At 39.8% G+C, this 13199-nt stretch overlaps 1 protein-coding gene across 1 annotated transcript in view; it reads right to left on the reverse strand.

The window, feature by feature from the left end:
• The window catches only part of LOC137331445 (chloride channel protein 2-like), a 412704-nt gene that overhangs the window by 71575 nt on the left and 327930 nt on the right, over window positions 1-13199 (reverse strand). Inside the window, exons 16-17 of the mRNA XM_067995242.1 lie at window positions 6774-6907; window positions 1609-1799 (exon numbers count right to left, since the gene is read on the reverse strand). Coding sequence (XP_067851343.1) covers window positions 1609-1799; window positions 6774-6907 — 325 coding nt within the window. The remainder of the gene's footprint in view (window positions 1-1608; window positions 1800-6773; window positions 6908-13199) is intronic.

The following is a 13199-nucleotide window of genomic DNA, read 5'->3' on the forward strand; positions in this document are numbered from 1 at the left end:
CTCATTCTGTTACGTACCATACTATGATACTACTACTGTACTATGATACTCTCAGGCAATGATGTTTAGTAAAGAGATAATGGTAGCTCCATAAGACTATCATAAAATGTAGTCTAGAGTGACACTGGCTGCTCCAGTGGTCACAGCTTCAGTAAAATGAGATTTAACTTCTTCTCCTGGTGCTTGCCAACCTGCTCATTCAAACAGTTCACAACCCATTAAGGATTACACTACTTAGTGATGAAACTTAAAATTCTATTACTAAATGAAAGAAACATGTATAGATCTCTGCAAATCTTCAGTCCTATTAGTGTCATATAACAGAACTATAAAGATTTCTACACAGGGTTTTGTCAGTGTCATCACTGAATTATTCTGCAGCTTGATTAGCACCACAATATTGCTTTTTTCTTAAACATCAATATATTTGCATCCCTTGTCCTAACTCTTCAGCTGGATATTCCACTGGGTGGTATAATTGCTTCCCAATTCCACAAGGGTTTTACCTGGTAGCAATACTTTCTTCCAGGTAAAGCAATTTGCTGACATTGGTAAAACAGTTTCCTGTGACTGTGGGTGGAATAGGATAATTAAGGGCAAGTTTGAGGAATTCACTGCCAATTCCAAGCAACAACATCCACCATGTTGGAGGTGTGAGACTTTGGGTTCAGTAGAAAGTGGCATCTCATGTGTATAAAATGTATCAACATTGGCAAACTGTTCCAATTAACATGCCTCTTCCGATGAAGTACTTTTTGAAGTATAGTCACTGTTGTAATGTAGGGAAATACGGCAGCCAATTTGCGCACAGCAAGGTCCCACAAACAGCACTGAGATAAATGACTAGATAATCTGTTTTGCTGATGTTGATTGAGGGATAAATATTGGCCTGGGAGAACTCCTTTGCTCTTCTTCAAATGGGATCTTTTACATTCACCTGAGAAGGCAGACAGGACCTCAGTTTAACATCTTAGCCAAAAGACAGCTCCTCTGACAATGCAGCACTCCTTCAGCGCTACACTGAAGTGTCAGCCTAGATTTTCTGCTCAAGTCTCTGGAATGGAGCTTAAATTCACAAACTTCTGACTCAGAGGCGAGTGTGCTATCATTGAGCCAAGTGTGACACCCAAGGCCGGGTAACCAGTGTTCCTGCTCCCACACACAAACATTTCCAGAAAAGTCTACTCTAATTGGAATATTTTGGAGTCGGAGTTAAGGTTCACTGCTCATTCCTTGTGAGGAGATTTTGTTGCTGATAATTAAAAATTCAGCCTCCATGGACGAACCAAAAAACACACTGGGGTACATTTTCAACTTGCCGCTCGGGCATAAAACTGGTGGCGTTGCGGATTGGCCACCCGTTATAGAACCCGCCCGATTTTCATTGCCACTGATCCATCCCACCAGTTTACCATCCATGCGGCGAGGGTGAAATGTACCCCTATTGTCCCTTTCCAGTCAATTTCACTACTTTGTTTTTACAGCTGGTTAAAATTAAACAGTACATCTGAAATAAAATGAAATTCAGAAATGAATGGATTGTTGTTATTTGCATTCTTAAGTATTTAGTGATTAGAAAGTTCCTTTATTGCTGCTGCAAATCCTCACCTCAAATCTGACTCCAGAGTCATGGGCATCTTTATTTCCTTCATCAATAACGTTGTGGCTGTCACCATCCACTTTCTTCTCGACCTGAGCTTTCTGCTTAAGGTAGTCCATCCTCCGCTGCCTGCTCAGCTGATTATCAACAAGAGCTTGCAGCTGAGCCCTTTCAATGGAGCCCAGCAGAATCATGGAATCTAGGGGCAAAACCAGCCCCAAAAGTTTGTTAGGTATTTACAGAATATGAAGTCAGCACTAAATAAAGGCCAGAACCACCTGTCAATTCATCACAGTACCACTCTTGATTGGCTTGAATAATCTATACTTGTTACAGATAGGCATCTGTGCTCACCTGCTTCCTGCTTTCACATTTGTTTTACCAACATAATCCAGAAGATAGGCAAAAAGATCAATATCCAAGAAAATAGAGGTCATTTCAACAGCCAGTGTGTTCAGAGTGCTTTCGAGTTATTAAATGAAAGGTGAAAGGCTTTCACAGAATGCACTTGGATTCCACAGTAATTTAGAGTATACCTTATTCAGAATGAAAAAAAAATGCATTTTCAGGCATAGCAATATTTACCGAGTGTTACATTGGGCAATTCTAGGACTACTTCCCAGCTGGATGGGCCTTATACTGTAATAAGCTTACAAAAACCATTTGGGGACACACAGAAACAGTAGCTCTATGCAATGTGCAGCTTTCAAAGGTGGGTATGGGTTCTTTTATCATGGCAAAAATAATGAAAAACGCAGGTGTTGGAATCGGTGGGGTCACTTGTTCTTTTTGGAATACCAAGTTTATTAATCATTGCAACATTAAGGAATGCATAAACTGGCAACCTGCAGTGGTTAAGAACAGTTTAATTTACACTCACCAGCAGATCAGTTTGTCTACCTCCTAGAAGAACACCAACAGTGATTTATCAAATTACCTACTAGTGTTCAAAACTTGCTGTTCTTCTGAATTATTTAAAATCATCTCTCCACATCAAAAGTCTTGTAAGAATCTTAATGTTAATGTTTTTGAAAACACAATACCATCTGCTACGGTTGTATGCAAACACCAGAAAAGTAAATTGAATTGGAGCTGTTTTGGAAATAGTCGCTGCTGATCAGACTTTGCACCATTCTGAGCAAAGGTTACAATATGAACAACACAAATTGATACCAATTATCAAGGACTACAGATGGCAGAGTTATATATGTTGTACTCAATCTGTATAAAAGACAAGGGAAAACCTAAGCAGAGATGCCAGGACTGACCCAGGAAAAGGGGGAGAATAGATATCAAATGCATAGGTACAATGGTGCAAAACAAGAAAATCAAAAATACTATAGGAAAGAACAAAGAGAGAAAAAAAGAAGAGATTGAAAGAGTGAGGAAGTACTGAGAGAAAAAAACACTGAGTGAAGTACTTAAAGGGAAAAGTCGAAGAGGAAAGAGCAGAAAGAACAGATTTCCCAATCAATGTTATTTTATCTCCAATATGAACCCATTTCATTTAAGTGAGTTAATGCTGGTGTTAAAATAATGCCAATTGGAAAATCCAGGCCAGTGAGAATAGAATAAACATTTACAACAGGAGGAAGAAAACGAGATGGAACATACACTTTACTTCCACATTTGTTTAACAAGTTCAAGTATGAAAATAACTACAATTCCCAAATTCATTGCACTCTTTGATGTATGTACTGGAAATCTGTGCTTGACAAACTTTGTTCCTAAATGTAAATACTGCATTCACTTCTGCAGTAATCATTGTTTCCTGTTTAAAATGCAATTAATTTATCAAAGAACTTTCTGTACTCAACACTATAATGCAAGAAACAGAGAATCTTAAAAAACTTATAATGAGAAGTGAGGTCATCAGATAAATACAGTAATTTGGACTAATGCCTCTTTTTCCTCACTGAATGTTGTCATTTTCCAGTCCAGCACTGCTGTGGTTCTGCTGTAATCATTTACACCTCCTCTGGACCCATCTTTTGTTTCTTTATTGTCCCATTACCACCCCCTTTTGCCTTGCACCATCATTCCGTTTATCATATAATTACTCCTGTCCTCCACCCTATCACAGACATTCCCCTTTGTTCCCTCTCCCTCCCCCCCCCCCACTTTTCCCTGGCTCTGTACTTGCTTATAAACTGTTAAATCTCTAACCTTCCAATTCTGATGAAAAGTAATCGACCTGAAACATTGACTCTGTTTCTCTCTCCACAGGTGGTGCCTGACCTGCAGAGTGTTTCCAGCATTTTCTGTTTTGGCTTCAATTTTAACCTGCTCTTCTAACTAGGCAGCAAGGATGCTTGCCTGAAGTTGGCGGGGTTCTTCTTTAAATATGCAGATCAGGGACTGATGATGCATTGTGACTTTCCAGCCAGGTTAAGAGAGTGGGAAGAGGATCCGGGATCAGAACAGGCCTAAGCAGGTACGTTATTTTCCTTCCCTTGTGGGGCAAGGAGAAGCAGGAGTGCTCCTTCAGGTCCCACTAGGAAAGTTTAGGACTCCCCTTCCTCGGCTCTCAGCCTTCCCTCCCCCGACACCCTCCCAAAACCTCCTCCCTGTAACTTAGCTTCTTGCCATCGACTGTTCTTTGGGTGCCGGCTGGCAGCCTTCTGCCGCCCGAAACTCCAGTCATGTCAGTTGGCTAGCTGCCGCATCATGCCCGTTTTGAGTGGGCAACTGACTGGTAGCATGCAGAGAAGGCCTGGGCGATTTTAACACCCAGGCCTCACGCTGCCAAAGTTAGAGGGATTTGGCGCTTTCCTCACTACCCCCCCCCCCCCGCCCCCTCCGCCTGACCGATTCCCGTTCCCAGTTAAAATAAGGGCTTTTATATCTCAAGTCTCTCATAATTATAGTTTCCCATTCCTGGCATCATCATGGTAAATGAATGCCGGACATACTCTATGGCATTTATGTCTTTTCTATAATGGGATGCCCAAAACTGCACACAGGACTCTGTGGCCTAACCAGTGCTGTGCATAAATTTATAATTTCCGCTTTACTCTTGATCTCTATGCTCCTGTTTATAAAACCTAAAATGCTAATGGCCTTTTTTATGGTTTTATCTACCTGCATTTACACTTTCAGAAAATTATGTATTTGAACCTATTGCTCTCTCCATCCACAGCCTTCAGTATCTTTCCATTGAGTGTATACTCCTATTCTTTGCTTTTTCCTCTCAAAATTTATTACCTCGCACTTATTCACATTAAACTGCATCTACCATCTGTCTACTCATTATGCTAATCTGGCTATGTTGTCCTGAAGTCTTCCTTGTTGTTTGCCAAATCTCCTACTTTTGTGCTGATAGCAAATATCAAGAATCTGCACCCTATACCCAAGTCCAAATCATTTATGTATACCGAGAACATAAGTGAACCCATCACTGACCCCTGGGGTACACCACTTCCAACTCTTCTCCAATCCAAACAACAACCATTTACATTAACTCTTTGCTTTCTGTCTGTCAACCTACTTTCTATCCATGGTGCTACATTTTCCCTTGTATTAAACACCTGACTTTTTTCTAACAAGCCTCTTGTGAGGTATCTTATTAAATGTCCTCTGAAAATTAATATACAATATTATTACTGAATTTCCTTTATCTAACCATTCATTTCTTCAAAAAAAACTCATATTGCAGCTTGCTTTTAACAAATCTGTACTGGCTGTCCTTGATTAAATTATGTGAGGAAAGCCTAAGTTCCTTGCTCAACGGTGTCACAATGATGCTCATGACCACCCTCGTCTGAGTTGTGGTCACCGTCCATCTCATACTGGTCGAACACTAAGCATCTATTAGACAATTCCATTAACTCAGGGATTCCCTGTTGCTGTGAATCCTGTCTCCCTCTACTGCCGTTTGGATGGTCACCCACTTATTTTTCTACACTATCCCAATGATCTAGAAGCCCCCCATCCTCAATGATGCTGCTCTGTTCTAGAGATTCCATTTTCTGACTTAGTGCAAATGTGATATCCCTGGATACACTGAGGATTCATGAACATCCACATATTGTACTCCACACACATCACAAAGGTTGCTAGCATTGCCATCTCTGTGTCTAAAATGTAGCCTGAACCCCTGCGAGCACCAAACTCGCAAGGATCAAGCTCCTCTTACTCACTTCACACAACTATTAATTATAGTAAAAAAAACTACTGTCTAATGGCACCTCAAGACTGAACTCCCCGAGGCTAAACTTCATACTCCACTAGCTTCTTGCAGCTCAAGATTGAGCTCTTGCTACTCAATTCAAATTTATACTGTCTTAATTACCACAATAGCCCAACTGCCGCAGGAGAAGACAGCCAGAGAACAGCTAATCATACCTCTCTTGTAACCAATTAATTACCTATTACTGGCTCAATCTGGCCCACAGTTAAGGCACCAAGTAAACAACTTTAAACAGCTCCTAGTATTGAGTAGCTAAAATGAAGTAAATTGAACTCAAAAATATCGTAAAATATATAAATGGAAATTTCAATATTTGTGTCCCAATTACTCCTGCTCATGCTAAGGAAGCTCCACTGTGAACAGAACTGCACACAATTGGTGCAACCAGCAAATAGGATTTAAAACATTTTATCTATAGGGGGTCATTTTAACTTTTGGTAATATTGTAAAATGGGCAAAATTGGATCTAATACTGGATATACATGTTATATATGAGGTGCATAACGGGTGTCCGATCATATAATGGCCGTTTTATACTATCGCCAAAAGTTAAAATTACCCCATAGTATTTAAGGTAAATATGCATGTAGACACATAGGCATCCAGCATACATTTGTTGTACTGTGCGAAGCAAAATATTTCAGAAATTGATGTTAGAGAACGAACATATTTCTTAAGTATCTCCATTTGCTTACCATGTTGTTGCCTTGAAATAAAAATCTTATTCGATAAAAATCTTTTTTTGTTGTCTTCTAATTATCTATCCTGGACAAAGTGATTTCCAGATTGACAAGCGTGGATGATGAACGCACTGATGAATTGTACTTCTTGAAAGAATGTTAAAGCAAATCAAAGCTGACAAGTGAGAAAATAATTTGTCCTGACTTTAGTATTCTTCAGATAAAGCTGGGCCCTATTAGCATAGAGGTGTCTCTGATTCTTAACCTTATAACACTAATCGCACAATGCTGTTCTTTTTCTTACCTGCTGACTCAACAAGAGGAAGGTGTTTAAGTTTTGTGCAGTGAAGAAGATCTTGCAGCTCCCTATACTTGCAGTTTACAATGACAAAGCGAATGTCTCTTACCATGATATCTTCCACACGGATGTTATATTTCCTGAAAAAGAATATTTCAATAAGAATATTCAATAACAATATTCTTTCTGTTTTAGGTCAATAGAACTTAGCATGTTTATGGCTGGTGACAGCAATAATATGACCTTGAAATTACCCCATAGGATACTACTATTCAAATGTTTAATGTGTTTGCCTGAATTTCCTCAAGGCATAATCTTAAAATTAGAGCTAGGCCATTTAGGAGTGAAATCAGGAAATATTTTTTCACACAAATCTGGACCTCCCTCCCTCCAAAAGGCTGTGCGTGCTGGGTTAATTTAAATTTTCAAGACTAAGATTGATAGATTTTTGTTGGGTAAGGGTATCAAAGGATATGGAACAAAGGCTGGAAAATGGAGTTGAGGTACAGAACAGCCATGATCTAATTGAATGGCAGAACTGGGTCGAGGGGCTGAATGGCCTACTCCTGTTCTTATGTTCCTATGGGGTGGAAATTAGTATGCGATGCATCCATTTTCCAGGCGTAAAACAGACGCTAAGCATACCAATTTAGCAGTGGGACGGATTGCATCCAATCTGCGCAGGCGTTGGTCCCACTACTGAATTCGTGGGTCCCATCTTTTAGGTGTCCTGGTGGAAGTCTAAAATAGGTGTCAGGGCCTTGAATATGCTAATTTTTAAAATGAGTTCCCGATGAGCGGGACAGGCATCAGGCATGCCTCGCTCAGGATTCTTCAGCAGTCCTCGCAGCCGCCAACAAAAGGTAAGTTTGAGAATTTTTTATTTTAAGAACCCTTCCTGTGGAGCGAGGAGCAAGAGTGCTTTCCCAACTCCAGAGGCATTGCAATCGCCCCACCTCCTGAAGCTCGATCCAACCCACCTCCCGGGACTTACCTGAGGGCTGCTGCTAGCAAGGTAGGTGGCCCAAAATTCTTCTTCCCTTTCGGCCGAGCTGCCTGGGGAGGTGTGACCAGCTGCAGCAGCTCGCCCCAACTATTCAGATGAGGCTAGGAGACCAATTCCTATTGACCTTCGGGCCTCTTAGTTTGGGCACCCGCTGCCTCCGAATTGCCGAAAACGGGCACAGACTAATTTCTACCCCGTATGTTTCTCTAACACATTATAGATCTGTATTCCATAGCATAACTTTTGGGAAGTGCATTAAATGGGTTAACGTCTGCTTAAAAGTATCACACATAGCAATGCAGTATGGGTGTGTTAAGCATTTGCATGTGAAGTTCGTCATTTCGCATTTCTACCCTAGTGAGCTTTGACAGTCAGTTATCCTTTCTTCAGAATTCAGGTCATTTGGCTTCTGTATATCACCTGCATATTTTGTTATTGATGCTGCTCTTACTGACAGTCAGAAAACAAATAGTCACTCAACACATTCACGTGGAATTATATAACTCTAACTCTGTCAGGTATACCACACCCTGGCAACAATCAACCAATTCTTACAGCATTTGGCCACTGATACTCATGGATGCTTTAACATTTGACAACCTATTTAAAGATCTACTTATGAGTGTGCTTGTATTCCTGACACAGAGGATCTTTAAATCAATGAAAGTCACAATATAGGCACCAAGTATAAAGTACTTCAGTAATCTGCAATTAGCACAGATTTGAGTCATTAGAAAACACCATTGACATACAGTTGCTGTTATTCCCCAAAACTAATGTGCTGTTTCTAATTGGTTTGGTAGCTATCAGACAGAAATGTTCTAGCACATAAGGGGAAAAATGAATAGATCATTTTCTTCTCTTCATAAGTCTAGAACTTTCTCAGATCAGACCTCGGAGTTCAATGTGAGCTATTCTACTGGTCCATCAGTTTGTGATATACAGCTGGAAAACTCATCAACAGCCATCATTTCAGAACAATGCTCTTGGCAGATATTGCTGTTTGGAACCACAATATTTTGCTGACAGTTCTCCGAGGTCTAAGCTGTGTCAAGGATCTTAAGAGATTACAGATCACTAATGCGAGACTGAAATACAGAAGACTTCTGAAAAATAAAATATGGAAGGAGCATAATATTACACTGCTGAGGATTGCTTGGGATCCATAGCTCTGTTAGACTTAATAGGCATTTATAAAAAGAACAGATAATGTTCAACATTATATAATGTAGCTACAGAATAAAAATAATACACAGCAATGTAAGGTTTCCCACAATGCACTGAAGGAAGGAGAATGAAAAGTATTTTCCTGGTGATGAACAATCTACTGGTTTTTGCTGGTCTTTCCATATTGCTGCACTACAAACGTGTCAAACACTTAGCAAAGCACTATGTTTGTGAGTAACTTAAAAAAAATAGGATTGAACTCTCCTTAAAATAAATGATAGTCATTTTACAGGAAGACCACCTTACTAGGATAGTCAGACAACAAAGTCAAACTGTACATGTGTTCCTATTCCAGATGATGGAAAAACTGCCTCAGCCAGAATTGATGAGAAGCCTACCCAAATATCATTAAACGCTGGAATCGAATAACAGCATGTTTTTTCACTGTGCCTAGAATTATTAATATGCAAAGCAACAGGACGTCTTAACCTGCGGCTCAATTGCTTTTAAAAAGATCCATTCTGAGTCCCAGTCGGTCCACAGATGGTCACTGGGTCACTCTGCCACAGTTGTCAGATCACTACCACTAATACAATCCAATCCCCTTTCTTTAGATAGAAACACTCAGGAGTTAATGCTAGCCAGACACGTACTACCTCAGAATATCATTATCAATATGATTAATGATGCTTTATTAGAAGTAGGTCTATAGACATTTTTCATCTTCATATTTGCCTGTCACTGTTTGAAGAAATGTGTATCTAACCTTTTCACCAAAACCAACTTCAACACACTGAAGTCTTACTGGCTTCATCCTATTTTTCTGTTTCTATCTCTATTTTCATTTTTGATTTAATAACATGAAATTAAACTAAAGCCAGAGGCCCGAACAAAATTGGGGATTCGGTCTCGCCTGCATGAAAACGGAGAGCTGTGGGTGTCAATTGGGTGTCCCGATTCAGCTCGCTGGTCGGGGCCGTAGAAATTTCGGCCGTCTCTGATGTCAAGCCGGTTTGTGGTGGGGGGGAGGGGGGGGGGGGAGAAGCAGAGGCGATGTGGAGTGGGGCGAGCCCACAGTACTTTGGTGGAGGCGGGAGGAGCACTCTTGCTCCTCATTGCGCCACAGAAATGAGAATGAATTTTTTTTAAAGTTATCTTTTCATGGGTGGCCTCTAGTGGTCTCTTTAAGGACTGCTGTTTAGGCCACGGAAGACCTGGAAGTACTGGGCAAAGCATGCACAGCATATGTTCCTCCCAGTTGACAACCACTTTTGCATCAGGATCTTAAAACCGGTGTTAGGATCCCGCATATTAGAATTTGCATATTCAAGGTGCCCAAAACCCGTTTCAGGCGGCGCCCTGCACACTTGGCGGTCGCCGGCTTCAAATTTGGCAGCCGTCGCAATTCCGGGGAAAACCGATCGTGACACGAAATTGGTCTCCTCACCTGTAATATTTAGCCCAATAACAACATTTAACTTTACGAAGAAAAATCGCAAAGGAAAGCAAGAAATCAGAAAAGGGTTAGTAGCAGATGGAACCTCTAAAGAGAAAAGATTTAGAACTAATGTATTGAGTTGGGATGTGCAGCAAAAATGAACACTAAGAAGAACAAAAGCAAGTTCCAAAGGTTATTCCAACAGAAAGTGAAGAGATCTGCGCAAGGAAAGACTGTTACAAAAGAAAATAACTGATGTAAATAAAAGACTAAAAGTAGGAATAATTAAAGACAGAGTACTGAAGGTGAAATGATTGAAACAGAGGATAAATGAGCAAAAAGGTGAAAACCTTTAGTGTGAATGGATTTTCAGTAGCACAGTGCAATGGGGTCAGAACTGTGTTTAATTACAAAGTTCCTTGAGAAAAATGGAAAGAAAAGCAGGACTAGAAAACAACCTGGTGAATTCTTTCATGATTTGATTTTTCTGAAGTCTTATTGAAACTCTAGTCCAATATTACAATACATAGAATTACATAGAATTTACAGCACAGGAACAGGCCATTCGGCCCAACTGGTCTGTGCCAGTGTTTATGCTCCACATGAGCCTCCTCACACCCTACTTCATCTAACCTTATCTGCATATCCTTCTATTCTTTTCTCCCTCATGTACTTATCTAGCTTCCCCTTAAAGGCATCTATGCTATTCGCCTCAACTACTCCATGTTCCACATTGTAAGCACTCTCTGGTTAAATATGGGATTGCTTTTTTATATATCCAATTACCATACGATATCTGTCCGTGGCTTTGTTTTTCTTTAAAGCACAATGAACATTTATTTCTAACAATACATTGGTGAAATATCATGTGAAAAATCTGGATACCTTATTTTGCCATTAGTTCACACAAATGACCAATCATCAACTCCAGGGACAGTTTTTAACTTGCAAATGCACTGCTTCTTTAAAGTGCTATTTGATGGATGTTTACAAATTAGTATTGAGTCTTACATAAATGACTGCTCACTTATGCAATGTTCATTATAAATTTTCCTGCTGTGCAGTTCAACATAACTGACAGCACTTTGTCTCAAATCAAATCCACAATGCTACAGCAAACCTTCAGGCCAAAAACAGATGTTCTGGCAGATTTCACATGGTCCACCATATTAAACCAGGTTTAGATTCTGAAAATGTGTTTGGACAATTTAAAATCAAATATAAATATATAGAAAATGGAGATCTTTACTTATTCTTATTACTTACTCCATTACTTATTTCCAACATTAAAACTGTTACATATGAAGTCAATTTGTGACTTCTGTCATTTATTAAAACTGTTTGTATGGATTTATAACTGAAATATTTTGATCTGAAATTTGCACAATTTTCAAGCCTTGCAACAAAACAAAATCACAGACTGAAAGATATTAAATATTCAGGAATATTAATAAATTCATTTCTGTGGAGCCCAGACTCCTTTCCTAAAGCCTGGAGTGTCTGTTCTTAAATGTGATTACAAATATAATCTGAAGAAAAAAGTAAACAGAAGTGACTTAATACAAAATCATTTAACATTTTTCAATTGTAATTTCATTTAACTGTAGTTCCAGATTTCATTTTTAGATTATTAAATCTATTTTCACCTGGGGGGTGGGGAACTGCATCTTTTGTTTTAGTGAAGGATTTATTGGAACTCTTTTGTGAGGTGAGTTCTATACATTGACTATATTTACAAGGGTAACAGCCTCTCCCTCATTAATAAACAGTAATGTTCAGCACCTCAATTCAGTTTAATTTAAACTCTGACAAACATTGCATTTTTTGAATAAATCAACATGGCTACAATCTGTATTTATGAAATTGTTCTCCCAAATAACTCCATTTACTTGTTCCCATGGGAATCCCACTATGCTTGCAAGTAGCAACACCTTCATCAATTGTCCTGTGGAAAGGAGTCATCAGCTGGGCAGGACACACAGGTAGAATCCCTGGAGACCAAAGAGACACATGTGGTACCTATGTGGGCATCAGCGTTCTTCTTATCAACCCCATGACCTTCATGAACAGAAAGTATTTGTACTCAATTAATGTCCAAGTGGAATTTGACCACAGAAACATCATCATGCCTGCATTATTTGAAGAAGAACATGGGATTAATGGTTCTTTGGAGAATAGAATTACTCTCTGAAACCTTAGCTGCTAACTGCAGCTAAAATGCACCTCAGCCTGGACACTTTGACACCTGCTTTTCCTTGGCTGCCACTTCCATCTTAAAGAAAAGTGGTTCAATCACAATACAAGCTATGTGCAAAAAGGGCAATGTTTCTACACAATGCTTCAAATAGCACCTCCCAGGGGTGTGGCAATTCCCAACTTAAACTGCGCCATATTTGATGGGTCCCATAAGAAATGTGTGCAAAAATGGGAAGCGCACTTACCTCCTCTTTGCTCCTAACACCAGCACACCTCTTTCTTATTTGCAGACAGATACGTAGGACCTTTGCCACTGCATTGAATTGGTCGGTGACCTTCCTCCGTGTAGCTTGCACCTGTGCATTTATTGGCTTCTGCCCCAAATAGAGCTACTTTCTGAAGTAGCATCGCTAACTTTACAGCATCAAAGGGAGCCCATGGCTCCACTGTGCCATTATGAACAATTAGTACAAATTTCTGCCAACATCACAACTTCCCCATTTATAGGGGGTTGCAGCCCTTTGAAAGCTGCTGTCTTGCTGGATTTTGTGCTTCACTGCCAAGTATGCTGAAGGCCAAGCTCTCTGAATAAGATTTTCATGTGTCTATACTGTATTCAAGTTAG

Source organism: Heptranchias perlo, chromosome 13, assembly GCF_035084215.1.
Source record: "Heptranchias perlo isolate sHepPer1 chromosome 13, sHepPer1.hap1, whole genome shotgun sequence".
Lineage (NCBI taxonomy): Eukaryota > Metazoa > Chordata > Chondrichthyes > Hexanchiformes > Hexanchidae > Heptranchias > Heptranchias perlo.